The 26,911-nt window shown below is 44.5% G+C and overlaps 2 protein-coding genes across 6 annotated transcripts in view; one reads left to right on the top strand and one right to left on the bottom strand.

Annotated features, from left to right (window-relative positions):
- Window positions 1-7,781, bottom strand: part of FMO5 (flavin containing dimethylaniline monoxygenase 5) — an 83,312-nt gene extending 75,531 nt beyond the window's left edge. For 2 of the 5 annotated variants that reach the window (XM_075560399.1, XM_075560390.1), the window contains exon 1: window positions 7,570-7,781. The gene's annotated coding sequence lies outside the window, so the exon portion shown is untranslated. The other 3 variants (XM_075560414.1, XM_075560380.1, XM_075560423.1) reach the window with 2 other exon arrangements.
- Window positions 7,782-7,927: 146 nt separating this feature from the next.
- The window catches only part of CHD1L (chromodomain helicase DNA binding protein 1 like), a 61,266-nt gene continuing 42,282 nt past the window's right edge, over window positions 7,928-26,911 (top strand). Inside the window, exons 1-9 of the mRNA XM_075560436.1 lie at window positions 7,928-8,080; window positions 11,197-11,309; window positions 14,636-14,742; window positions 16,290-16,404; window positions 17,259-17,290; window positions 20,128-20,209; window positions 21,965-22,127; window positions 24,362-24,517; window positions 25,329-25,421. Coding sequence (XP_075416551.1) covers window positions 7,948-8,080; window positions 11,197-11,309; window positions 14,636-14,742; window positions 16,290-16,404; window positions 17,259-17,290; window positions 20,128-20,209; window positions 21,965-22,127; window positions 24,362-24,517; window positions 25,329-25,421 — 994 coding nt within the window. The 5' untranslated portion in view covers window positions 7,928-7,947. The remainder of the gene's footprint in view (window positions 8,081-11,196; window positions 11,310-14,635; window positions 14,743-16,289; window positions 16,405-17,258; window positions 17,291-20,127; window positions 20,210-21,964; window positions 22,128-24,361; window positions 24,518-25,328; window positions 25,422-26,911) is intronic.

The raw sequence follows: 26,911 nt of genomic DNA on the forward strand, positions 1-26,911 counted from the left end.
GTTCCTATTTCAAGGAAAGGTGACCGAGTAGAACACTCATATTATAGAACAATGCCATTGATGGCAAATGCTAGTCAAATTTTGCTGAAGGACATCCAACAATGGTTGCAGCATTGACAGGGAATTGCCAGAAGAGGAAGTGGAACAAGGGATATCACTGCTGATATCAAAGATCTTGGCTAACCACAGAGAATACCAGAAAGGTATTTACTTGTGCTTTATCGAATATTCTAAGGCCTTCAACTGTGTGGACCATAAAAAATTATGGATAACCATGAGAAGAATGGGAATCCCAGAATACTATATTGTGCGCATGCAGATCTTGTACCTGGATGAAGAGGCAGTTGTGCAAATAGAACAAGGGCATACTACATGGCTTAAAACCAGGAAAGGTGTGTGTCAGAGTGGTATCCTCTTACCATACTTTTTCAATCTGTATGCTGAGCAAATCATTAGAGAAACTTGCTTATATGAACAAGGATATGGCATCAAGATTGGAGGAAGGCTTATTAACAACCTGTGATATGCACATGATACAACCTTGCTTGCTGGAAGTGAGGAGGACTTGAAACCCAGGAAGATGAAGATCAAGGATTGTAGCCTTCGGTATGGATTACAACTCAATGTAAAATATCAAAATCAAAATCTTCACAACTTGATCAGTAGGTAACATCATGGTAAATGGGGAAAAGATTGAAATTGTCAAGGATTTTGTCTTGCTTGGATCCACAATTAATGCTCAGGAAGCAGCAGTCAAGAGATCAAATGACCCATTACATTGGGTACATCTGCTGCACAAGATCTATTTAAAGCATTGAAAAGCAAGGGTGCTACTTTGAAGACAAATGTGTGCTTGACCCAAGGCATGGTGTTTTCCACAGTCTCATATTCATGTGAAAGTTGGATACTGAATGAGACACTTCAAAGAAGAAGGGGTACATTTGAATTATGTTGCTGGCGAAGAATACTGAAAGTACCATGGACTATCAAAAGAACAAAAAGATCTATCTTGGAAGAAGGACAGTCAGAGTATTCTTCAGAGGTAAGGATCATGAAACGCCACCTCACATTCTTTGGACATGTCAGGAGTGACCAGTCCCTGTAGAAGGTAGCAGGGCAGTGGAAAAGAGGAAGCCCTTTGATGGGATGGATTGACACAGTGACGGCATCAATGAGTTCAAGCATAAGAACAACTGAGCACAACTGAACAATTGTGGGAATTGCACAGGGTAGGGCTGATTTTTCTGTTGTACATGGGGTCTCTATAAATGGGAACAGACTTGAGTATACCTCACAATAATAATAAACCTTCCTGAATAACATAACAAAGACAAGCTATTTTCGAATAGGATTATAATGACAGGCATAAGGTTTAAGATTTTCAATACATATTTAAGTCCTTAACGGTTATTAAATGGAAACATATTAAAAAGGTTAAATTCCATCGTTGTCTTCATACATAGACTCTGTAGACATTATGTTTCTGGGTATTTTGTTATCAGATGCCATCAAGTGGATTCTGACAGAGCCCCGTGTATGACAGAACAACACACTGCCAAGTGCTACATGATCCTGCTATTTTAAGTCAAGCTCCAGGGTAGAAAACAAAAAGTGAGATTGCAAGGCATTCATTTGATGTCACAGGAATGTCACTGTTTCTTTTTACCCTTAGACATAAGGTCACCAAGAGTCCAAGTTTACTCAAAGGCAAGCAAGGATCCTAACAACAACCTTTGATCACAGGCAGGACAGTCCCGAAGCACTCTATCAAAGGGGGAAAACAAACTGACAGGCAACAACCACAAAGACCTGTGTGTAATCTTTCCTGCACAGCTGCTGCCAATGGACAGCCTCGGAACTAAGTCCTCAAAGATTTCCTTGGTAGTATTTCAATGTTATGCACTTATCTTTGGTATTACGGTGTGTGACAGTTCTCTTTAATACCAAACATGTACAATCACATCCAAAGCAAAAACAAAACAAAAACAACCCACCAAAACCGTTTTAAAAAGTTCATGGAAAAATGGAATGATAAAATATTGAATTTTCACATAAACGTTTCAAGCCCTGTTGATTTCCCTTCTTTTTTCTTTTTTTATCTTTGTGGAATGTTCTTCCTAACTTTGATTTATTTTAATCGTTTTATTAGGGGCTCATACAACTCATCACAATCCATACATACATCAATTGTGTAAAGAACATTTGTATATTCATTGCCCTCATCATTCTCAAAACGTTTGCTCTCCACATAAGCCTCTGGAATCTGCTCATTTTTCCTCTCCCTCCATGCTCCCCCCTCCCTCATTAACCCTTGCTAATTTATAAATTATTATTTTCTCATATCTTGCACTGTCTGACATCTCCCTTCACCCACTTTTCTGTTGTCCATCCCCCAGGGAGGTTATATGTAGATCCTTATAATCGGTTTCCCCTTTCCAACCCACCCTTCCCAGTATTGCCACTCACACCACTGGTCCTGAAGGGATCATCCGTGCCGGATTCGCTGTGTTTCCAGTTCCTATCTGTACCAGTGTATATCCTCTGGTCTAGCCAGATCCGTAAGGCAGAATTGGGATCATGATAGTGGGGGGTTGGGGTGGGGGTGGGAAGATTTAGGAACTAGAGTAAAGTTGTGTTTCATTGTTGCTACATTGCACCCTGACTGTCTCATCTCCTCCACGAGACCCTTGTGTAAGGGGATGTCCAATTGCCTACTGACAGGCTTTGGGTCTCCACTCCGCCCTCTTCACTTCATTCACGATATGATTTTTTTTGTTCTGATGATGCCTCAAACCTGATCCCTTCAACACCTTGTGATCGCACAGGCTGGTGTGCTTCTTCCATGTGGGCTTTGTTGCTTCTGAGCTAGATGGCCACTTGTCTACCTTCAAGCCTTTAAGCCCCCAGACACTCTATCTTTTGACAGCCGGGTATAAATTTCCCTTTTCTTTTTCCTTTTGACTGTAAATTTATTTATTTAAACCATTTTATTTGGTGCTCCTACAACTCTTCTCACAATCCATTGATCCATCTATTTTTGCCCGGCACATTTGCGCATTTGTTGCCCTCATCATTCTCAAAACATTTGCTTTCTACTTCAGCTCTTGCTATCAGCCCATTTCCCCCCTCCCTTCCCGCACCCCTTCAAGAACCCTTGATAATTTATTAATTATTTTGTCATATCTTACACTGCCTGATGTCTTCCTTCACTCACTCTTCTGTTGTCCATCCCCCAGGGAAGAGGTTATATGTAGATCCTTGTAATCGGTTCCCCCTTTCTGCCCTACCTTCCCTCCACCCTCCAGGTATCGCCACTCTCACCACTGGTCCTGAAGGGATCATCCTGGATTCCCTGTGTTTTTAGTTCATATCTGTACCAGTGTATATCCTCTGGTCTAACTGAATTTATAAGGCAGGACTGGGATCATGATAGTGGGGGTGCGGGGGAAAGGAAGCATTAAAGAACTAGAGGAAAGTTGTTTCATTGTTGCTACACTGGACGCTGACTGGCTTGTCTCCTCCCCGAGATCCTTCTGTAAGGGAATGTCCAGTTGCCTACAGATGACCTTTGGGACTCAATCTGCACTCCCCCTCATTCACAATGATATGATTTTTGTATCTTTTTCTGAATCTGGCCTGAACCTCCAGCAGTTCCCTGTCAATGCACTGCTTATAACCATTGTTGGGCTATCCTCAGCAAACTTGGGCTTGCATATGCTAGTAACGATCTTGTTCTGTAGGGTATGTGTTTTGTTGAGCTACCTTTCTTTGGAATGGGTACAAGTATGGATCTCTTCCAGGAAGTTGGCCAAGTAGCCTTCTTCCAAATTTCTTGGTGCAGATAGGGAGTGCTTTCAGTATTTCATCAGATTGTTGCAGCATTTCAACGGGTACTCCATCCATTTCTGGGGCTTTACTTTTGACTAAGGTGTTCAGTCCATCTTGGGCTTCTTCCTTCAGGATTCCTGGTTTTTGCTCATATGCTACTCTTGAAATGGTTGACCGTGGACCACTGCTTTTTGCTACAATGACCCTCTGCATTTGTTTCATCTTAATTTTGATGCATGCTGCATCATTCAACATTTTGCTTATGTAATCATTCTATATTGTAACTCAAGGCTTGAATTTTGTCTTGAGTTCTTTCAGTTTCAGATATGCTGAGTGTTCTTTGTTTTTTCAGCTGTAGGTCTGTGCACATTTCATTATATTTTACTTTGTCTTCTTGAGCTGCTCTTTCATATTTTCTGTTCAATTTTGGACTTTATTGTTTCTTCCATTTGCCTCAGCTCTTCAACAATTAAAAGCATCTTTCAGCGTCTCTTCTGGCATCACTTTGGTTTTTTTTCTTTTCTCCTTTGAATGATCTTTTTTACTTTCTTCATGTATGATGTTCTTGTGTATGTCATAGCCTACAGTTCATCAGGTCTTCTGTCATTAGTTTTTAATGATTTAAATCTGTTTTTGAGATACTATCAAATTCAGGTAAGAGATACTCAAGGTCATATTTTGGCTTTAGTGGACTTAGTTTTGTCTTCTTCAACTCCAAACTGGACTTACATCTGAGTAACTGATGATCTGTTCCACAGTTGCCCCCTAGCTGGGTTTTAAATTTCATTAAATTTCTCCATCGTCTCTTCCCACAGATGTAGCTAATTTGATTCTTATATATTCCATCTGGAGAAGTCTCTGTGTACAGTTGCCTTTTGTGTTGCTGAAGCAAGGTATTTTTGATAAATATGTCTTTGGTCTTGCAAAATTCTATCATGTGAACCCTTGCTTCATTTCTATCACCAGGACCATATTTTCCAACTAGTGTTCCTTCCTGTTTCCAATATTTCCATTCCAATCAACAATAATGATAAGTGCATCTTGACTGCCTGTCTAATCAATTTCTGACTGAAGATGTTGGTAGAAATCTTCAATATGCTCATCACAAGCCTTGGTGGTTGGTGCCTAAATTTGAATAGCAATATTGATTAGATTTGATTGAATATATATAGAAATAATGCTATGACAGACAGTATTGTACTTCAAGATAGAGTACAATAGGTGTCCTTTTTGATGAGGAATGCAAGGCCATTCCTCTTGATTGTGTCATTCCCAGCATGGTAAACCATATGATTTTCTGATTCAAAATGGCAGATATCCGTCCATTTCAGCTAACACCTAGAATATTGATCTTTATGTGTTTCATTGCATTTTTAATGACTTTCAATTTTCCTGAATTCGTAATTCCAAGTTCCAATTATTAGTAGACTTTTGGAGCTGTTTCTTCTCATTTTGAGTCATGCCCCATTAGCACATGAAAGTCCAGAAGGCTTTACTCCATCCATGTCATTATGGTTGACCCTACTTTGAACAGACAGCTCTTCCTCAGTCGTATTTTGGGTGCCTTCTGACCTTAGGGGATCATCTTCTGGGGTATCTCCAACAATGTTCTGCTGCTATTCATTGAGTTTTCAGCAACTGACAAAGTTTCAATGCTTTCCACAGTGTTTTCAGTGGCTAGTCCCTCTGCAGCAGACAGCTTATTGCTTCTTTGCAGTCTTAGTCTGGAAACTCTGCTGAACCCTGTTCGCGCTGAGTGACCCTGCTGGCATTGGAAAAACTGTGAACACAGCCTTCAGCAGCACAGCCACGCACCTGCCGCCACAGTAGGGCACACTGAAAGACGTGACTTCCCCGGAGTTCTACTGGGACAGCTAGTAACCATCTCATGATCCCTGTCCAAAAGGAATCCTTGACGTTCCTCAAACTTTCTCATTCCCACAACGAGAATTCCATTCTATAGATTGCTCAGGCCAAGTCTCTGAAGCCATTCTTCCTTTCCCTCCTTCTCTCATACTTAGACGAGGGAATCTTAAGCCTCTGACTTTTCAATATAACTAGTGACTCACCACTCCATGGCCACCATGCTGGCCTCGCAGCTAGGATTCCTGGTCAGACCACTGTAGTAGTCTCCTAATCGGTCTGTCTGTCCCCTCTACAGACTCTTCATACAGCACCCAGAATGAACCTTTTATATGCGCCACCTCACCAATAACTTGGGCTCAACTACCTTTCTTAGATTTACGGCAGATGCCTGGTGAAAGATACTTACCAATGGTTTACTGAAGTTGTTGATAACCCCTCTAATATTATGGTAAAAATGAATGGACTTTAAGTTAAAATTAATCAATATTTTTTTCCAAAAAAAATAATGAGATGGTTAAAGGTGCTACTTTAGAGTATGCCTACTCGGAGAGCATGTAGAAGAGGAAATGAGTTAAAAGCAGATACCAGTTACAAGATATGAGCAGCCCCAGAGGACAGAAGCCTCCTTCCTCAGAAAAGCCAACAAAAGATACCTCAAAGATAGACCAGATATAGCAAAGGTACAAAATGTATACAAAGATACAAAGGTTCTGAGAACATACCCATGTAGGAAAGTTTTGTACAAAAATCAGCGTAAAAACTGCATAATTTTTTCACTTCCATCTTAAAATCACTACCTGACTTTTATGTACTGTCTGGCTCTTTTTAAAATATAAAGGCATGTCATTCACGGATTGAGCTTCCAGTTTCAATGTCGGGAACTGAATTGAGCTATTTCAGTTTTAGCAGCTCTTGATAATTACGACACCGGAAAGAGTGCTTGGCACATCCTGGGTGTTCAAGAACGATTTAGTGAATAACCCAACACACAAAGTTAACTTCATAAAATGTTTAGATTTTTTAATTAACAACCAATGTGCAGCTATTCTGTTGATAACTCACAACTAATTTCTCCTTTTTATTTTAATGGGAGAGGAAGTTGAGGGGGAAGAGCAACTAGAACCTGAGTTACCTAAACAAGGACGCACCAAGACGTTAACCTAAATGAGACTCGTGTTCTGACGCCATTAGCCAGAGGAGAATATGGTTCTTGTTCTAGCGTTGCCAATTATCATGGCCGATGTTTGCTTTTCTCTCTCATACAAGCACAATACACCACCTACTTCAAGGCTAAGGAGCCCTGGTGGCCTTGACAAGGAAGCTTTGGGCTAACTGCCAGACTAGTGCTTCAAACCCATCAACCACTGGGGGGGAAAGATCAGGTTGTTTGTTCCTGTAAAGCACAGTCTTAGAACCCCTATACGGGTTGCCATTGGTCAGAATCCATCGGGTGGCAGTGGGATTTGAGTGCATTAACGTTATACTGCTACCCTTAGAGTTGGTGGTTCAAACCCACTAGGTACTCACAGGAGCAAGATGAGGCTGTCTTGGGGGGTAGGGGTACAGCTTCGGAAAGGCCAACAGAGTTGATATGCGTCAGAATCCACTGGATGGCTGTGGGGTGTATTTATCAGGTTGTCGTGAAGGTTCAATGAGAACCCACACACTGTCCTTAGGGTGTTGTTGCTTGTCGTGGGACCAATTAATAGCAGTGCATAAGCGCAGTTATTGTTATCGTATCACTTTAGTTGCATAATTTCACTTCATAAATCTATCCAAAGCAGCTCTCTCGTCATGGCGACTGGTATCTCATGTACCGCTTCCGTCGGCTCCCCAAAATCCATGTGAAAAAATCCACTGAGAAAACACACCTACCAACAGCTACCGGTTAGGCGACTTCAGGACATAAACCGAGGCATGACTCCATCTTGCGCGAGTGGCTGGGGTGCAGGGCCCAAGCCTTAGGGAGTGATGTTACGTAACCAGCCCAGTGGAGCCCGGGCCCACCACAGCCAGGGTTTAACGCGCACGCAGGCCAGCCGTGCCGAGCATTTCGGGCCCTCACGTGTCGCCTCGGGCGCGCGCTCTGGCCTAGCCCCCGCAGAAGGCGCCTGAGGGGTGCCGGCGCCCGCGCGCGGCGCTGCCCTCGGAGCGGCGTCAGGGCGCCCTCTGGCGGCAGCCGCGCCGCCCCCGCGCTCCCCGCCCGCGCCCGCGCTGCGCGCGGCCCGAAGGGGCGGAGCTCCGGCCGGCCCCATGGAGCGCCCGGGCGCCGCAGCCCGCGGGGGCCGCTCGCCGGGCTTCCTGCGGGCTCTGCAGACCAGGTTCCGAAGCGAGGCGGCGCGGGCGCGGGTGGCCGAGCAGGACCTGCAGCGGTGGGGCCTCACAGGTGGGTCGGCCCGGGCGAACTTTCCGGCCCCTCGGGGCCCGCTTCTCTGCGCGCCGGAAGCGCGGCGTCGGGTCGGTCCCGCGCGCCGTCCGCCGCCGTCGCGAGGCTGCCGGGCTCGCCCCAGGGCCCGCGAGTGGGTGCGCGGAGCGGGGGCCACGCACGCCGGCGCGGCGGCCGGGGGCCGTGGGCGACTCCCGCGCTGAGGGCGCGGCCCGTCCCGCCGCGGGCTTGGCGCCCGGCCTGCAGCTCGTCGTTGGCTGCCGCGGGAAACGTCGCCCGAGTGGACGGCCACTTTCGGTTTGCGTCCTGCGGGAACGCGCCGTGCGCCGCCCCCTGATCCGAATCTCCGCGGCGCGTGCCCACCTCCCGGCACCGCGACACCCGCTTCCAGGCTGACCGACTCCCGCGCCTTCCAAGCGCCTCGGTAAAATCAACAACAACAACAACACACACGCAAAGAAGCAACGCAGTGCGTGCCTTATGCCCGTGGCAGCCCTGGCTACTGGGTTAGGATCCAGGAATAGTGCTCGGAGCGGGTTTTCTCCTTCTAACGCGGCTGAGGCCCCAGGGGAGCAAACACGCGCTGGTCCCGAGCGAGCAAAACAAACGTGGGCCCTGCGCGCCCTGAGCGCTGAAAGAGTTCAGGCTGGAAACGCACAAACACGTCTATTTAGGGGGCATTCCGGCGTCGTGCTCGGTACCACAGAAGCATGCGTCCTAGCCGTGTTCCAAGTGAAAAGGGAAAAAAGTTACAGCCTCAAGTGGTTCCCCCCCGCCACCCCTTTACCAAACCCTCACCCCCCCTGCCATCCTCCGGCTCCTTTACATTGCCCAGCGTGCACTTGCGGATGAGGTGCCTCAAAAGACTTGGGCTTGCGTTTGGGGCACCCTAGTCCTCAAAATAACATCTTTGGGATTTTTAAAACAGTTTGTGGGAACCCCCCCCCCCAGCATATTTACTCAGCCATTTGATTTCTTGACTGCTGCTTCCATTAGTATTGATTCTGACTTTTCCCTGTTATAAATGTAAATAATACTAAATAAACTTCTAAATGAATCGTTGCACAGTTACCCTTTTTAATTCTTACAAGGTAGCATTTTCTAGAGCAAAGAGCATGCCGACTTTCTCCTCACTCACACTGACAGGTCCTACTTTGAGGACGTAGGAAGTGCTATTTGATGTTTATTTCCTTACTAGTGTGTATGCTGAACCATGATCTGAGAGCTGGGCTGTATATGTAGAAGAGCCCAGCTTCAGGATTGGAGGCAGGCTCGCTAACAAGCTGAGGTGACGCAGATGACGCCACCGTGCTTGATGAAAGTGAAGAAGACTGATGCCCATCACAGACTGCAGATTCCAATGTGGATCACACCGCAAAATAAAACAGACATCCTCACAACTGGACCACTAGACGACATCATGAGAAACGCGGCGGAAAGATTGACACTGTCGATTTCATTTCACTTGGATCCACAGTCAATGTTCATGGAAGCAGCAACCAAGTATTAGGACTATCTGTCTACTGCACAAGTCCTCTTAAGTTCTTTGTGTGTGTGGGGGTGTAGTTTCTTTTTAAAAAACCTTTTATTATGATTTAGGTAAAGGTACACTCTGAGGACAAAGGTGCACCTGACTCAAGCCATGATATTTTCAATAGCCTCGTATGGATGTGAAAGTTGGACAATTTATAAATAAGACCAGAATTGCTGCATCTTAATTAAAATGTTGGTGAAAAATATGAATATATCATGGATTGCCAGAAGAGTAGTGAGCAAATGTATCTTGGAAGTACAACCAGATTGCTCCTTAGATGGCCAGACTTGGTCACACGTACATTGGGTGTGTTATCTGGATCGGTAGGGACATCATGCTTCTTTAAGTAAAGTGTCAGGGACCAAAAATATCCTCAAGAGAGATGGGTTGACAGGGTGGTGGCGACAATGGAATCAAGCAAAGCAACACTTGTGAGGCTGCCAGAGGACCGGAAAGCGTTTCGCTGTATGGTTCATGTGGCCATGCGTCAGGCCCCACTGGATGGCACCTCACAGCAGCATGGGTGCACACCGGGAGATTTGCCTTTCTTTTGTTCCTTGCCTTTTTATGCTTGCCCATTTCTTAAATGGAGCGTTTGTCTGGGTTTTCTATGGTCTTGCATTAGCGGTATTAATATGTGTCATGTTGGGGATGGCTTTTATATTCCTTCCATTCAGTTGTGTGCTTGTGTGCGTGTGCCACACCTGTGCTTTCTACAGTGCTCCAGTTTACAAACTCTGTGTCCCCCAATCTTTGGACCTTTCCTGCATTTTTACCTTTGTTGGGTTTTCTACTTGGTAGGAACCTTCCTACTCTGGTTTGGTAATTATTGGCTTCATATTTTTCTTCAAGTACAATTATAATTTTGTAATTATACATGTATATAAGTATCATTAGGAATTTCTGAGGAAGGAATTTAGCACATACACAAATATGGAAGACATTATTCACTGGAAACTTCCTTCAAAATGGTATCAATACGTTCCAGTGAACTTCTGGAATTCAAAATCTAGTTAATCAAGTGCTTCTTGGTGTCTTGCTTGCTTTTTCATTATTTTTTATCCACCTGACAGTTGGGCAAGCAAGTTCAAACACCTTCATATGCAAATGATGTTTATTTCCCCAAACTTTACTCTCACCACAAGCGTCCCTTAATGTGTCCTGTAGACTTGTCTAGAAACTGAGGCTGCCTTTCCCAGACTCCTCTGTGGTCCTGTTGTTTATGTGACTTGGCTTCAGCCAGATTGTTGAAACCGTGGGAGATATGAATGGGGAAAGTGAGGGAGAAGCATAGACACTCTGGGAGGGATTTGGGTTTTCTGTGGTTTCTGTGTTGTAACTTCATAAGTGTTAGGCACAGGGGCTCTGTTTTGCTGGCATGGATCGGAGCTGAGAGTGGCCAGTAGCCTATGATGACACAATGGTCATTTTCCCAGCAATCGATATGGCAGTAGTTCTGGGCATTGGGCTAGTGAGGGCTCCTAAGGATTTAAGCCATGGTCTCCATTTGAGGTCTTAGAACATAGCCGAGCTATGTACTCAACTGTCTGTCCTTTGAAGTTGCTGTGTCTTTTATTTCTAGGGATTCATCTACGCTCCTACCAACTGGAGGGTGTCAACTGGCTAGCCCAGCGCTTCCATTGTCAGAATGGCTGCATCCTGGGAGATGAGATGGGCCTGGGTAAGACCTGCCAGGTATGTTACAATGTAGTAACCGCTTACTTTCCCCAAAATAAAGCCTTCCTTCTTTTTAGCTCTAAAACAAACTAAACTCATTGCCATCGAGTCGATGCTGACTCATCGCAACCCTAGCGCACAGGGTACACCTGCCCCCACGTGAGTATTTGAGACTGTAACTCTTTACCAGAGTAGACTGACACACTGCCCGGCTCTTTGACACCCTCACAGTTGTTATGTTTGAACCCACTGTTACACCAGCTTACTAGTGTCTATTTTTATTCTCAGGTGAGAAATGTCTGACCTGTGTTAAGATGCCATGACCATGGCAAGCATGCCCGAGTTAGAATGGCAGTGGATGGGCCTGTTGTTAGTCGCTGGCAAGTCAGTTGTGACTCATGGCAACCTCGTGTGCAGAGCGGAACTCCTCCACCGGGGTGTCAAGGCTATGACTTTTGGGGAGCAGATCAACTGGCCTACCTTCCTCGATGCTTCTGTGTGGGTTCAAACCGTGAACCCGCTGGCTCAGAGTTGGGCACTTAAGCATTTGTATCATCCAAGGACCTCATGTGGGCCTAGACATTTGGTTTTTCTCTGTAGAGCTGGCACACCTGCCCAAGGACCAGTTAACTCTAATATTCTTAGCAATGCTTCCTTATCTGCTTAACTTGGTCCATTTTAACATTACTCTTTCTTCCTCAGTGGATGCTGGGGCTGTTTCCCATTTCTCTGCCATGTTAGGAGGTACAGAGACAGGTCCTTCTGTTTTGCAAAGTTTCAGTCACCTGATGGCCTTGAAGGGAGCTGGGCTAGTGTCTAGCGATCCAGAAACTCAGATGCCAGTAAGCAGATGGTGTATTGATAGCTGTATTGAGAAATGTCAGGGTTAGGCTTGGGTTGATGGAAAGGTCTGATACAAATAACCCCTGGGTTACATATCTGTGGAATACCAAATAAAGGTAGGCATGCAGAGAAGCAACTTGATCAGGAAGCATAGACATGTCCATTTTCACATTCCAAAGAGGTGTCTCTAGTGAACACGGGATGAGTGAGAGTCTCATTAGTTCCTTTAGCCTGCGTCTGCCAAGTCAGCTGTGAATATGCGTAAGCATCAAGCTGGAGCAGCTCCGCAGGTAGGCTAGTTTGGATATGTGTTGAAACCACTTTATTTGAGCCATGATACCTCCTCAGTCTCGGGGTTGTTCAGTGTAAGCTCTGAGTGTCACCCTGAGGTATTGCCTCTTATTTAGCTCCCTCCGTTTTCTCAGGTAGACAAACCTAGTCCTGGTGTATTCTTGAACTGAGAGCTATGAAACTTCCTAGGTGTCTGAGAGCCAGGCTAACAGGTTCTTGGACCAGGTGCTAACTCTTTTGCCTCCTACACTGGATTTGCCCTCCTGATTTCACCCAGAGCCAGCACATCACATTTGTCCTTTGCCTTTCCCCAAGGTGGTTATATTGCTCTACTTTTAGGCTTCTAAAAATAACCCTCTCCACTGCTCTCAACGTCGGTCTGATTCCTCGTGACCCAAAGGACAGAGTAGAACTGCTCCCCATGTTCTCCAAATACACCGCTCTAAAATTTGTTGTCAGAAAATTTTGTTTAGAAGTTTTGAGTTGTGTTCTTGAAGGATATGGGTCCGTTAGTTTTCCGTCCTGTAATATCTTTGTCTGCCTTTATTCTTGAGAGAATGCTGGCCTCATAAAAGGAGTCGAGAGTACTCCCTTCTTTCTTTTTTTGAGAAGTACTCCTTTCTATTCAGTTTCCTACAAGAGTTTTTGTAGAATTGGTATCATTTCTTCTTTAGATGTTTGATAGGATTCTCTGGTGAATCCAAATCAATTTTGTAGACATATCCAGGTTTTAGTAAAGAACGTTTTTCTCTCAAAAGCACTCTTGGAAAAAGCCAAACAGAATGGTTTTAACCCACTAAGTACTTACGGAGGCCATACCTGGGCCCAATCTGGGAGGCCATGGATAGTGTGTATATATATGTATGTGTGTGTGTGTATATATATATATAAAACATACAATTAACATATATTAAAAATAATAACTGCCACCACAGTCATAGCCCTCTAACCATAAGCATAAGTAATGTATTTTTACATTGTTGAAACTACAATACAAATATAGTTTACCTTTGATCAATATAAAATTGCCATTGTAATTTTCTCTTTTATATTCCCGACAATAATTATTGTCTATTGATTGCATAATATCCCATCAAAAGAGTTGCTTATACTTTACTTTAAATACTCCATAGATAAGTAATGACAAAATCTTCCTTCGATCTTTGTGTTAGTAAATTCGGGTGAACATAATTTAGCCATAGAGATTTCACGGGATATCGGGTTATATCTTCAGGAAAGATTTTCTCAGAAATGGGTCAGCGCTTGAAGGGTAGGCCCTCGTAATTTTTTGTTTTACAAATGAGTGCTATTTTTTCTGGTACATTACAGCATCCTTTTGAAGAATTGTTTCCAGTCAAATGTGTGTGTAACCATGTGGCCTTTTGGCTTTACAAACACATTCATTTTGCCCCCGACCTAAGTTTCTGAGGCATTAATTACTGTCTACTTCCCCCCCTAGAATATATGTTTCAGGAGGGTAAGAGAAGTTTTCTTATTGGTCTCAGCTTTGTTCTCGGAGCTTAGAGCAATACCTAAACACACACACACACACACACACACACACACACACTCACACACACACCACTGTAAGTAGAGGTGGAGAGAAGAACCATTTCTGGAAGAACTTGTCCTCACTTAGCAGAGAGCGTGGGCGCCATCATGTGGTTTCTCACCTTGGCAGTTGTATCTTGGCCCTTCTTGTTTGACGCCTTCAGTGTCCTGCTCTCGGACATGCCTTACACGGTGCTGCTTGTGCTTCAAGGCCTCTCCTGACTTTGTCTCTGCACTCAAGCCCAGGTCATGAAACTTCCTTAGCCTGCTGCCCCTGTCATTGAGTCACTTGTGTGCTACCGCCCATCATGCAGAGTAAAGTGCAGATATCTGCATCTGTAGCCCCCGGGTCGGTCCAGAACCTCTGCGCACGGTATTGCCCCTTTGAGAAACGCTGCAGTAACTACAAGTTATGTAGCAGTCGAGCATCGCGGCTCAACTCCGGTAGCCATTGAGCCTTAATGGCTTTGGCAATTGCATGCGTCTCTGATTTCACTTTAGAAGTGAATTATTCTAATATGTGGGGTTTGTACATCATTTCTTTGTAAACCCGTTCTTCTCTGAGGGTCTCTTTTCCTTAGAGGGTTGTGGGAACTTTGTGGTGGTTTTGCACATGGAAATGTGATTTTATTAAAATGCCATCTTTTTCTGTGTTCTAGACTATTGCTCTATTCATTTACTTGGCTGGACGATTAAATGATGAAGGACCATTTCTGATTCTTTGTCCTTTGTCTGTCTTGAGCAACTGGAAAGAAGAGATGGAAAGGTAAACAATACATGCAGTTGGAAGAAACTTTGCTTTTCATGCCAAGCTTCCCAGTGGGAATACAATAATGTTCTGTTATTGTAAGATACTTTGTCACTCTGGGGGTTTGTAAGCCAGGAGTCTTATTTCTTCCACAAAACTGAACTGAAGCAATGAAGGGAGACTCATTGTGTGTTGCTGTTACCATTTGGCAGTTAGAAGTACATTACTAATTTATTAGTAAATTGTACTGTCTTTTTCAAATTAGTATAGGGAGTAATCAACATGGGGAAATTAATTTTCTAACAGCAAGCACAAGACCTTTTAGAATGTTCATATGCTATTTATACAAGGACTAAGCCGTAGGTTGTACCATTAATTCAGGTAACTTGTGTCATTTAGAAGATGCTTTGATGACCAAAGGGGCCCATGGTAGGGTGGGTAGTAGCTTACACCTTGTGTGGCTAACTGCACGGCCAGGTAGTTTGACCTGTCAGCCGCGCTGCGGGGGAAAGACGAAGCTTTCTGCTCTCCTGCTAAAGATGTACAGCTTGGGAAAGTCACAGGGGCAGTTTTACTCTTTCCTGTAGGCTCCCTTTGACTTGGAGTTGACTTAATGGCAATGAGTTTCTTGCGTTATGTTGGCTAACGGAGTCCTGGTGTTGTGGTGGTTTAAGTGCCTGACTGTTAACTGCAAGGTTGGTGGTTCAAACCTACCTGCTACTCTGGGAGAAAGATGAGGTAGTCTGCCTCCATAAAGATTATAGTCCTAGAAACCCTGCGGGGTAGTTCTACTCCGCCCTGTCGGGCCACTATGAGTTTTAATGGACATGATGACAATGAGTGTAGGTTTGTTTTGGAATGGTGACGAATGGAATCTTGGGTGGCACACACACAGTTAAGGACTCCGCTACTAACCCAAAAGTTAGTGGTTTAGAGCCACCTACAGGCACCTTGGAAGAAATGCTTGGTGATTTGCTTCTGAAAGCCGTGGGAAAACCCTGCTCTGAAACTTTGAATCACCTCGAGGATGGCAACTGGAGTTGATGACTTAAGTTGCTCCTGACCCAAACCATGCAGCTGAAAGCTGGACCATGGAAAAGGAAGACAAAACAGATCCTTATATAGTTGAACTGTGGCTTCAGTGAGTAATAGCGAGTACACAGTCGACTCCCAGAAGAACACACAAATCCGGCTTAGAAATACAACCAGAATGCTCTTTGAAAGTCTGGGTGCTGAGACTTCAGCTGGCTTTTACTTTGGACCCATTGTCAGGAAGGACCTATCGCTAGAAAGGGACCGCATGGCTGGCAGAGGCTAGTGAAAGGGAGGGGAATTCTCAGTGAGGTCGGTTGGCACTCTCAGTAGCCACAACCATGGACTCAAGCCTAGGTGACCATGAAGAGGGCCCAGGACAGGATGCATGAGATCATTGTGAGTTGAAACTGGCATGACAGCAACTAACAACAATGGGTCTTAAGTATTTAATGCCTGGGGAGTGTTCTAGAAGCCCAGGTTCTTTTCTGGTTGTGGAGCATGTGTTCATCTCTCTCTCTTGTTGGATTCAGATTTGCTCCAGGTCTCTCCTGTGCAGTGTACACAGGTGACAAGGAAGAGAGAGCCCACCTACAGCCAGACTTAAAACAAGAGTCCCGTTTCCATGTCCTGCTAACTACCTATGAGGTACTCATTTATTTCTCTCTAGCAAGGACTCTTCTTCTGGGGCCTCAGAAGTTGTAGAACCCACTTAAATTATAGACAGCCCTTGGATCACCAATGTCAGACTTCCAGACAACTCACGTTTGCTCTTTATTGTTATCAGTTTGCCCTCACTTTGAAATGATTGAAGCCACCTTAACTTGCAGCAAATTCTTTATTACAATCACCTTCACTTGCCGCACCTGCAGCTTTTAAATCATTGCAAAGGCCTCGAGCATTCCTTGCCCAAAAGTAAGGTTAAATAAGAACCATATTCATCTGTTTCGGCTTACCGACAGATTCGACTTAAAGACTTGGAATTAAAGATCCACTTATGGGGTGTTTATACCGCGGGGACTGCTTGTAGATTTAATTTTGAGTAGATATGCTTTTGTTGTTAAGAAACTCTTCTTTCATCAGCTGCTCAAAAGGTGCTAACACCCAAACAGGGACCCTTGCGCTCCAAATTCTCTTTCCTGTTGGATTTGGAAGGAAGGCTTCCGGGGGTGGGGGTGGGGGGTGGTGGCACTTGAGGTGTATCTTGGTCTCAGAATAGCAGTAATGAGACAGGCGGGGACAGGGAGGTCAATTATGTAGTCCCAGTGTCTTTTTAAATCTCACAGCAAGCGGTCTGGTTCCCCAGGAGCAAGATTGTCTCCTCATCCTTCCCTTTGATGGGCTTATCAAATAGTGGGAGTAGAAATTATGCTCAACCTCTTTGTAATGTAGTGTCATTTAGGAGAGTTAATGAGAACAATATTAGGGCATTGGCACTAGCTTATCAATATCAGAAGTATATTCATACCAGCCTTTACAATGTGTCTTCCTTAAATTTTCAGGTTTGCTTGAAAGATGCATCGTTTCTGAAATCGTGAGTAGGTTGCAAGAGTTTGTAAATGGTTTTGAGTGGGTGATGAAAGTCATGTCTTGCACGTTTTTGTCCTGCACTTCTTTCCGGGAACGTGTGTCTTCCGTGACCCTGATTGCCAGTCGGGAGCATGGCAACAGTCTCATATGCTGGTTGTCTGCTCGGTAACGGATGTCCTTGGGTCAGCTAGTTAAGCTCTGTGAACTTCAGCTGCTGCTTTTATGAAGCGTGGAGATTTCATTTCTTTTGGCGGATGGCTCTTGTGAGGACTAAATGCTGGTAAAGAACACATAATGGTTTGGGCAGGTAGTAGAGACTAAATTCTTTTACGTGTACTTCTAATTAGTTAGATTTCAGGCCTCCTACCTGCTTATGAAGTATAGGAGACCTGGATTTCACTCCTCGCACTGCCTGAATTTAGACCCTGAGTGCTGTTTACGTCCATGTCAAGATAACAGTTACGGTATAAACTAGACCAGGAACATCAGAAAGGAAGGTATATTGACCAGACTTCATTCTCCGTCAAATGTGTGCTTATGGCATGATTAGGAGGGGACTTTGCATCTCAGTCTTCGGCATCTTAATATTCAGAAATGTTTCCAAACTATTTTCCAGTATTTTGATGCTGTTTCTCATCCAGTCTGTGGTGAGTCAATAACTGTTAGCACCTTCTCCTGAAATACTAAAGGCTCAGCGGAGTGGTTACGCCTTGGGCTGCCAACTGTAAGGTCAGAAGTCTGAAACCTCCAGCTGCGTCATGGGAGAGACACAGGGCTTTTCGGAAACTCAAACAGGCACAGTCTGTCCTGTCCTGTAGGGTCACTGTGGGACAGAATTGACTGGACGGCAGCGAGTTTGGTTTTTTGGCTTATCCGGCATTTAAAGTTGAACTCGTCCAGTGTTGGATAGACTCTGTGAAGTGAGTCTGTGACCTTACTTTTTGTAAGAGTATGTGCCGCTATTCTCTTTGTCTTTGTGAAGGTCATGTTCAACTTAGTAATGGAAATGGAAATTTCTCGTGCTGGGGGCCAGTGTCATACCAGGACAGTGAATAACAGAGTGTCCCTAAAAGGACATAGAGGGGACATGGAGGGCTAAGAAGTGTACAGCTACCCATGTACAAAGTAACGTGTAGGGAATTTCAAAAGTTCAGAAAATAGGACTTGAGTGCTGTTGGGAACTTGAATCACGATGGGACCCCCAGGAGGGAGGTGTTCTTACCTGCTTCACAGATGGGGAAAATAGGAGCGTGTCACCCACACAGGCCGCGCTGCTCGTAATGGCAAGTAGACATTCAGACCCAGCACTCCTGGCTATGGGGCTTCTCTTCACGATTCACTGCTGTGAAACTACAGCCCCAGCAGCGCTGGCCAGTTCAGTGTTTTCCAGGCGTACAGTTTAGTGATGCAGATGGCTCTGCCCATGCCGGGTAACCCTCCCCACCCGTAGTCAGCACCAGATTCCCATCATCATAGACAGAAACTCACTGTCCTCTTTTTAAGTGAGCCTCTCGAAGTATTTAGTTGCCCTGGTATTTTCACATTATTCAGTAGAGCTGCGTGAGTGTTTTTATTTCAGAGACGGCCGTGAGTACATTCTAGGTGATTTAAGAACCTGAATAACAAAGGGGCATTTTTGCTGCTGATTCTTAATATGAGACTCCAAACATAGATGTGTTCTTTTTTGTTTAGTTTTCGTTTTCCTTTTTTTAACGTTTTATTAGGGACTCGTACAACTCTTACCACAGTCCATGCACATCGACGTATTCTTCAGTTTATCTGACAAGGCCATGGTGTGTACTTCTGTGTGGCACCCTCTGAATAGCAGGGAGGTGTAATCTCATCTCTGCCCCAAAGAGGCCTGAAGAGTTTCTTATGGAGCGTTAAGACTTGCACATTGACAATAAGAAAATTATTTTTTGCTGGTGAATGGATTTGTAAATCAAGAGGGTGAGAAGGCCCTTTTTCTGGCTCTCCAGCAAGTGCTAGAATACCCCCACCCCCACCCCTGCTTCTTCCTCTCCAGGGAGCCTCCTTTAGTGCCAGGCAACTTTGGAGGAGTGGTCCAACTCACTTCCTTTTCCTTTTCACTAGGCACCCTCCCCCTGTCTCTCTAGCCTGTTTGACAGACCATGCCAACATTGCTTGCCATGTGTAAAATAGATACACACATGTGCCTGCCCTTTACAGAGGTTTTGAAAGCTACTTTTTGGCCACTTGCACACTTACAACTTCTCATAACCATTGCTTTTGTTCTTGGTCAGTTTTTGTGCCTTTTCTGAGCATGCTGCCCAACCAGAGGTGTTGCCAACTCCTGCAGTCTCTTTGAACACCAGTTTGCCTTTCCAGGTGCTATTCAGTGGGTGAACAGTACCAGGCACCTCTTTCTGCACCCATCCTGTGGAGATGGAACCCTGGTGGTGTATGGTTTACACATTGGGCTGCTAGCTGCAAAGTCAGGAGTTTGAGACCACCAGTCGCTCTTCAGGAGAAAGGCAGGACTTTCTGCTCCCACAAAGAATACACTCTCACAAACCCACAGGGTAGTGCTGCCTGTCCTACAGCATCACTATGATTGCCAGCGACTTGATAGCAGTGAGTGAGTTCATCTGCCTTTAATGTTTATGTCTTAGCTATTTTGGAATTTTTTTTAAACACCTTAATTTTACCACATGAAGCAGTAAGATTGTCTTAGGTACATGCTGACCCCTTAGAAAGGTCATTTGGGTGTACTTTTAACTTTAGTTTTTCCAACAACAGAGTTTTGTGGTAAGGTGTTAGGTTGTGATATATGTATGTGTTTGTTTACACACAACTGAAAGCTTGACTTTCCTCTCACAGCTTCCCCTGGAGTGTCCTTGTTGTGGATGAAGCCCACAGGTTGAAAAACCAAAGCTCCCTGTTGCATAAGACACTGTCAGAGGTAAATTCACAAGAGAGTCTAGATTTTCCAAAATGAATGGAAACTTTTACCCAGTCAGATGTCTCTGAAACTAGATGAAAGCCTACTAAAATCTCATAATCAAATGAATACAACTCTACCCAATAAAATATATTAGCATTGTCAGTATATAATCTGTCATGTCCTTTGTGGTGTATGTATACACAAACCTAAGTCATAGATTCTACATGAGAAGTCCTACGTGTACAGTTTTAAGGATCTGCACTCTGTCCGTGTGTGTAGGAATGCCTAAATGGCACAAAGGGGCAAGCTCTCAGCTACCAGCCGAGAGGTAGGTGGTTGAATGCAGGGCTTCTTACACTTTTCACTCTGGACCTCTTTTTTCCCCCTGGAAATTTGCAGTATTTCTGGCAAGCACTGCCAGAAATGCTTTGGGTTCATTGTATCATTTTTTTAGTGTTGCAAGATGAGAAAGCTTTTACTGTTGCCAGAACTTTGGTGACCCCTCCTCCCATTCACTTAAGTGACTCCCCATGTGGGGTGGAAAACCAACAATTAAAGAAGCTTTGGTTGAGACCCAGCCAGAGGTGCCTTGGAAGGTAGGCCTGGCGGTCTGGATCCGAAAGGTCACGATCTTGAGACCCCTGTGGGAAAGTGCCATTCTGCACACCTGTGTTGTGCTCTGTACAGTAAGGTCCCTATGGGGTCTCCAGGAGTTAGAGCAAAATTGACGGCAACTAACAGTATGTGTGTACATAGGCTGTGGCCAGGAGGACTTCAAAAAGTTCATGGATAAGGGAAAGATGCCAGAGCTTTCCACGGACTTTTTGAAGCCTCTTTGAATGTGCCTATTTCAAATAATTTGTATTTTGATATTTAATATATACACATGGGATATGGTTTTCCCATTTTGTTGTGTTAAAATCTAAGGGGTGAAAGTTCTTACTGATGTCAATTCAGAGGATATTGTTTATGTAACCCAATATCTGTTTTTGCTTTTGTTTTTCTTGGCCATTTACTAATCCCTTATCGTTGGTGTTCAATATCTACTGTTCAAAGTTTTAAAAATAATGTTCCATTTTGAGCTGTGTATGCCCCTATGTCCAGAAGTAGCCAGAATTCTTGGGGCGTCTTGCATCCGAGGTGCTGTGAATTTTTACGAAAAGATGGGACTCTTGTCGTTGGTGCTGTCTGGTCCTGGTGCTGCAGCGCAGGGCTCCCGAGTGGATGCGTGCACCGCACCCCTGATGCCTCTGGAGCTAGCTCACATGACTTGACTCACCACGTAGACTGAGTGATGACAGCAGCGTTGAGTACTCATGTGGTATGAGAGTTCACAGAGTGGTTTGCCTTGCCCCATTACTGCAGTCCTGATAGTAGAATCTTCTCCACAGAATTAGTATCCCCTTCTTATCTTGAGAGACACCCGGTGCCATAGTGGTTACAGACTGGGCTGCGAACTGCAAGGTCCACAGTTGGAAACGACCAGGTGCTCTGAGGGAGAAAGACCACTCCCATAAACTGTTACAGCTTCAGGAGCTCACAGGGACAGTTCTTTGCAGTCTTATAGGGTCGCTTTGAGTCAGTATTGACTCGATGGCAGTGAGTTTTTCTTATATTGAAACTGAAGCCGTAGCATTTCCTGCATCAAACAGCCAGCGTACAGTGTGATGTCCTGCCTCTGTGACTGCTAACCTATTGCCTTTTTTGGTGGGTATCTGTGTGTCTTGCTTTCCAGTGTTAGGGAGTTTGACTTTGTTTGTTTGTTTATTTGAGTTCTCAGTAGTGTTCAATCTCCTGTTGACTGGCACTCCCATCCAGAATAGCCTCCAAGAGCTCTACTCCCTCCTCAGCTTTGTGGAGCCTGATGTTTTTTCCAAGGAGCAGGTGGAAGATTTTGTCCAGCGGTACCAGGATATTGCGAAAGAATCTGACACAGGCAAGTTGCCTTCCTACAAAACATCCCAGTGGCCAGGCCCAGAAGCTTCCCTCGTGCGTAATGGTTGTAAATAGAAAAGTAAGAGAATTGACCAGAGAGATTAAGAGTCCCACAAATAAGAAGTGATGTCAGGTTCCGTGTGCCTTCTTCCCTGATAGTCACGACCATCTTCATTATTTCACCTGAGTCTGCAGTAGACCCTGGCCTGTTCCCGAAGAAATGGAAAATGATTCGGTTCTCTCCCAACAACCCCATCTAACTTGTGTTATCTCCAAGGACTTTCTGGCCCTTGGTGGGGTGGAAAGGGCCCTGGATGCTAGAGTGCCTGCCAAACTGTTGCTTAGCCTTCTGGCACCGTGTTTCTTCTGACAGTGTGGGCTGCTGGCTGTGGACAGCTGACAGTTGTCTTCCTCCCAGACGTCTGTCTACCTGCTTCCTCAGCAGTATCTGTCTCAACCTGGGGTCCTAGTCCCTGAGGGTTTACTCAAAACCTTTGGTAGGGCGGCTCAATTAGAAGAGTCTGCCGCAAGCACTCTCAGGGAATCCTTTCCCAGTAGCACTATGAACAGTGTGTGCATTTCAGGACCTTTGAGGGGAAAGGAGGTTGGGTACGTACAGAGTTTGAAAGAAGCCCTCTAGGTTATGCTAACTGAAGAATGATTGATTTATACCTAAGAGTCTGTAACTTAACTTCCATCTTGCCACGAGAGCCTCAGTGGTAGACATGCCCACCGTTATCTATATGCTGAGGAAATATGGAGTCTAGGCAGGGCTTCTCCCAGGAGAAATCCCCTCTGGCTGGAGATTATCTGAGAGCCCTCTCTAGCTTCTGCTGTGTAGTTGGGATTGCCAGATAAGATATAGGGTACTCAGTCAAATAGTGCACTGAATATATATCACACACACAAAATTATTGTCTGTCTGAAATTTAATCCTTTCGTGATAGCAGTACGTACAGTGACCACCTACATTTTCTGCTTCGGGGGTTTAATGGGAAGCTTTGTTTAATGCACGCTGACACTTGGGTTTCCCATTGGACTGCTAACTGCAGGTTCAACAGTTCGAAACCACCAGTCACACTTCGGGTGAAAGATGAGGCTTTCTATTATAGAGAGGAATCAGTCTCAGAAAGCACAGGACCAGTTGTACTCTGTCCTACGGGGTACTATGAGTTGGAATTGACTTGATGGCACCGAGTTGATTTAAGTTATTGAAGCAATTGGTAGGGAATTTTATAACTCAATTAGAAAAAAAAACAAAGCACCCTTCACCCCACCAGTTCTATAACCAGTGACCTGTGGGACAAATAAGTCCCACTAAAAGTATCTGTACCCATCATACCTCAAAAAACATTTTCTGTTTCACTCAAATGCCTACTACTGATAGCACATGGTTTTAACAAATAATTCAAAACCAAGTAATTCAGTATTTAAAATGATTAACTGTTGACCTATATTGGCCTATACCTATAAGTAATTCCAATTTGTTATTTAGTCTGAGGTTCAAGAAACCTAGCAAAGAAATGGGATTTGGATTCCAAAGGACCAAGTTTACACGCTAGGAACAACTGTGTAGCTATGTAACATGTGGACAAATTGTTCAATTTCTCTTGAGCCTCTGCTAACAGCTATAAAAATGGCGAGACATTAAACAAACTTAGGGGAAACTTTTTGAAGGTTCCTTATATTATTAAATTGCTGTGTTTTTCTAACCTATTGTGTTGATCAGGAGCCCTGGTGGTGTCGTGGTGACACGCTGGGCTAATAGTCACGAGGTAAGCAGTTTGAAGCTATCAGATGCTCTGCAGCAGGAGCAAGATGAGGTTTTCTCCTCCTGTGAAGAGTTAGCCTCAGAAACCACAGGGGTGGCTCTGCCTGCCTGGTGGGGTTGCTAGGAGTCGGAAGGAACTGGAAGGCAGTAAGGTTTTTGTTTTTTCAATTGGCCTGATCCGTTTATGCCCATAAGCAGACTACACTAGAAATGGGAGCTCCATGCAAATATGATTATTACTAAGACTCAAGCTCTTAAGTAGCCCTCGTTCTTGAGTTAGTGGCGCTAATGAATTCAGAAGGAGTTGGAGCAAAGAATGCGATGAAGAAAGCAATACCAGTCAACATGACTGTGCTGGCCTAGGGCTCAGAAGTGGTATGGTAATGTATGCTCCTGAGTAGCTCAAAAAAGCAGCAGCGTCGTCTTATTTTTGCCCTGCACTCAGTAGTGTGTTTTCCACACAGCAAGTGAACTGCATAAGCTCCTCCGGCCATTTCTGCTGAGGAGAGTGAAAGCCGAAGTCGCTACAGACCTTCCCCAGAAGACAGAAGTCGTGCTATACCATGGCATGTCAGCGTTGCAGAAAAAATACTACAAGGCTATTCTGATGAAAGACCTTGGTAATCAGAGGGTGTTTTCCGTGTTCTAACTCAGCAGGGTGGTGATTTTCATGCGGGAAACACTTTATGATCACACTTACTCTGTACAGTGAGCACCGGGAATCGCCCTTTGTGTTGTTGATGTTCGCCTGCAGTCAGAGTGCCTGAGCATCTTTAATGTAACTCAGAGACTTCATTGGTTGTTGCAGTTAGGGCGTTTCTTTGGATTTTGTTCATTTGTTCTTACTGCCTGTAGTTGACACATTCCTCCATGTCCCAGTCTTCTCTTTCATGCCCACCTTGCCAGGTATTTAGTAAAGTGTAGGCGTGTTTCGCTGTGTCAGATTTACTAATTAATTAACTGAGGGGCAGGTGTGAGGAAAGAGGGTTGGAAAGGGGTCGTGGCACAATTTCTTAGTTGCCTTTTATGTGTCTTCTGTAACAAGTGTTAGAAAAGAAACATTTAGGATTTTCCTGAAGACTGTAGTGTACACTTGAGTTCAGTTGATAGCTTAGACTTCCCCCTAAATCAGATGTTTAAGAACATTTCTGTTCATTCTCAGAGCAATTCCTTCCTGAAACTTGGGAGGTTAATGTAGTTCTGAAAGATACTTGAAAGGCTTAGTCTTGGCTGTGAATTGAAAGCTCAGCAGTTCCCGCCCTTCTAGCGGTGGGGGTGGGAGGGTGATCTGCTTCTGGAGATAAGACAGCCCCTGGATTTTACCCTGTGTCACCATGAGTCTGAATCCGCTGCAGTGTTGGTTTGATATTCTTTACATAAACTGTTGTCCTTGTCCCGTTTTTCTCTCTCCCTCTCGCTTGAACATTTCAGACGCATTTGAAAATGAAATGGCAAAGAAAGTTAAACTCCAGAACGTCCTGTCGCAGCTTCGAAAGTGTGTGGATCACCCGTATCTGTTTGACGGTGAGGCAGCGTCCTCTTTCCCCACCTTGTTCTCCTGAGCATCCTCTCTGGCCCTTTACTTACTGTGTCTCCTCCATGTCCTGCTACTTCCTCAGGTAGATTTTTAAAAATCATTTTATTGGGGCTCATACAACTCTCATCACAATCTATACATTTATCAGTTGTGTCAAGCACATCTGTACATTCATTGCCCTCATCATTCTCAAAACATTTGCTCTCCACTTAAGGCCCTGGCATCAGCTCCTCATTTTTTCCCCTCTCTCCCTGCCTCCCCCCTCCCTCATGAACCCTTGATAATTTATAAATTATTATTTTGTTATATCTTGCCCTGTCCGACATCTCCCTTTACCCACTTCTCTGTTGTCCGTCCCCTGGGGAGGAGGTCACATGTAGATCCTTGTAATCGTTTCCCCCTATTATCTAGTATAAGAGGCTTCAGAAGTTGGGTGGATGAATTTCATAGTCTTTCGATTCTATTACTGCACACACTTCTTAAAACACCTATTGTGTATTGTTCTGATCTCTTCAGTTGTCCCTCTCAGGTCCCTTATTATAACTAGGCCTTTCCTTTTTTATTTCTTTTGACTCTGATATCCAGAGATCGAGCCTGCATTTCATTTATTCTCCAATCTAGAAAAACTCTTAACATTGTCTCCTGCACCTTAAGATTAAAAAAAAATCATTTTATTAGGGGCACATACAACTCTTGTCATAATCCATACATATATCAATTGTGTTAAGTACATTTGTAAATTCATTGCCCTCATCATTCTCAAAACATTTGCTCTCCACTTAAGGTCCTGGCATCAGCTCCTCATTTTTCCCCCTCTCTTCCTGTTCCCTCCTCCCTCATGAACCCTTGATAATTTATAAATTATTATTATTTTGTCATATCGTACACTGCTTGATGTCTCCTTTCACCCACTTTTCTGTTGTCTGTCCCCCAGGGAGGAGGTTATATGTAGATCCTTGTCATTGGTTTCCCCTTTCCACTCCACCCTCCAGGTATCGCTACTCACACCACTGGTCCTAAAAGGATCATTCACCCTAGATTCCCTGTGTTTCCAATTCCTATCTGTACCAGTGTACATCCTCTGGTCTAGCCAGATTTATAAAGTAGAATTGGGATCATGATAGTGGGTGGTGGGTTTGGGGGAGCATTTAGGAACTAGAGGAAAGTTGTATGTTTCATTGTTGCTACACTGCACCCTGACTGGCTTGTCTCTTCCCAGAGACCCTTCCATAAGGGGATGTCCAATTGCCTACAGATGGGCTTTGGGTCTCCACCCCACACTCCCCCTCATTCACAGTGATACGATTTTCTGTTCTGATGATGCCTGATAACCTGATCCCTTCGACAGCTCGTGATCGCACAGGCTGGTGTGCTTCTTCCATGTGGGCTTTGTTGCTTCTGAGCTAGATGGCCGCTTGTTTACTTTCAAGCTTTTAAGATTTAATGACATTGATAATTTTGATGTGTTAAGGTTAGT

The sequence above is a fragment of the Tenrec ecaudatus genome, chromosome 1, assembly GCF_050624435.1.
Source record: "Tenrec ecaudatus isolate mTenEca1 chromosome 1, mTenEca1.hap1, whole genome shotgun sequence".
NCBI classification, from domain to species: Eukaryota; Metazoa; Chordata; class Mammalia; order Afrosoricida; family Tenrecidae; genus Tenrec; species Tenrec ecaudatus.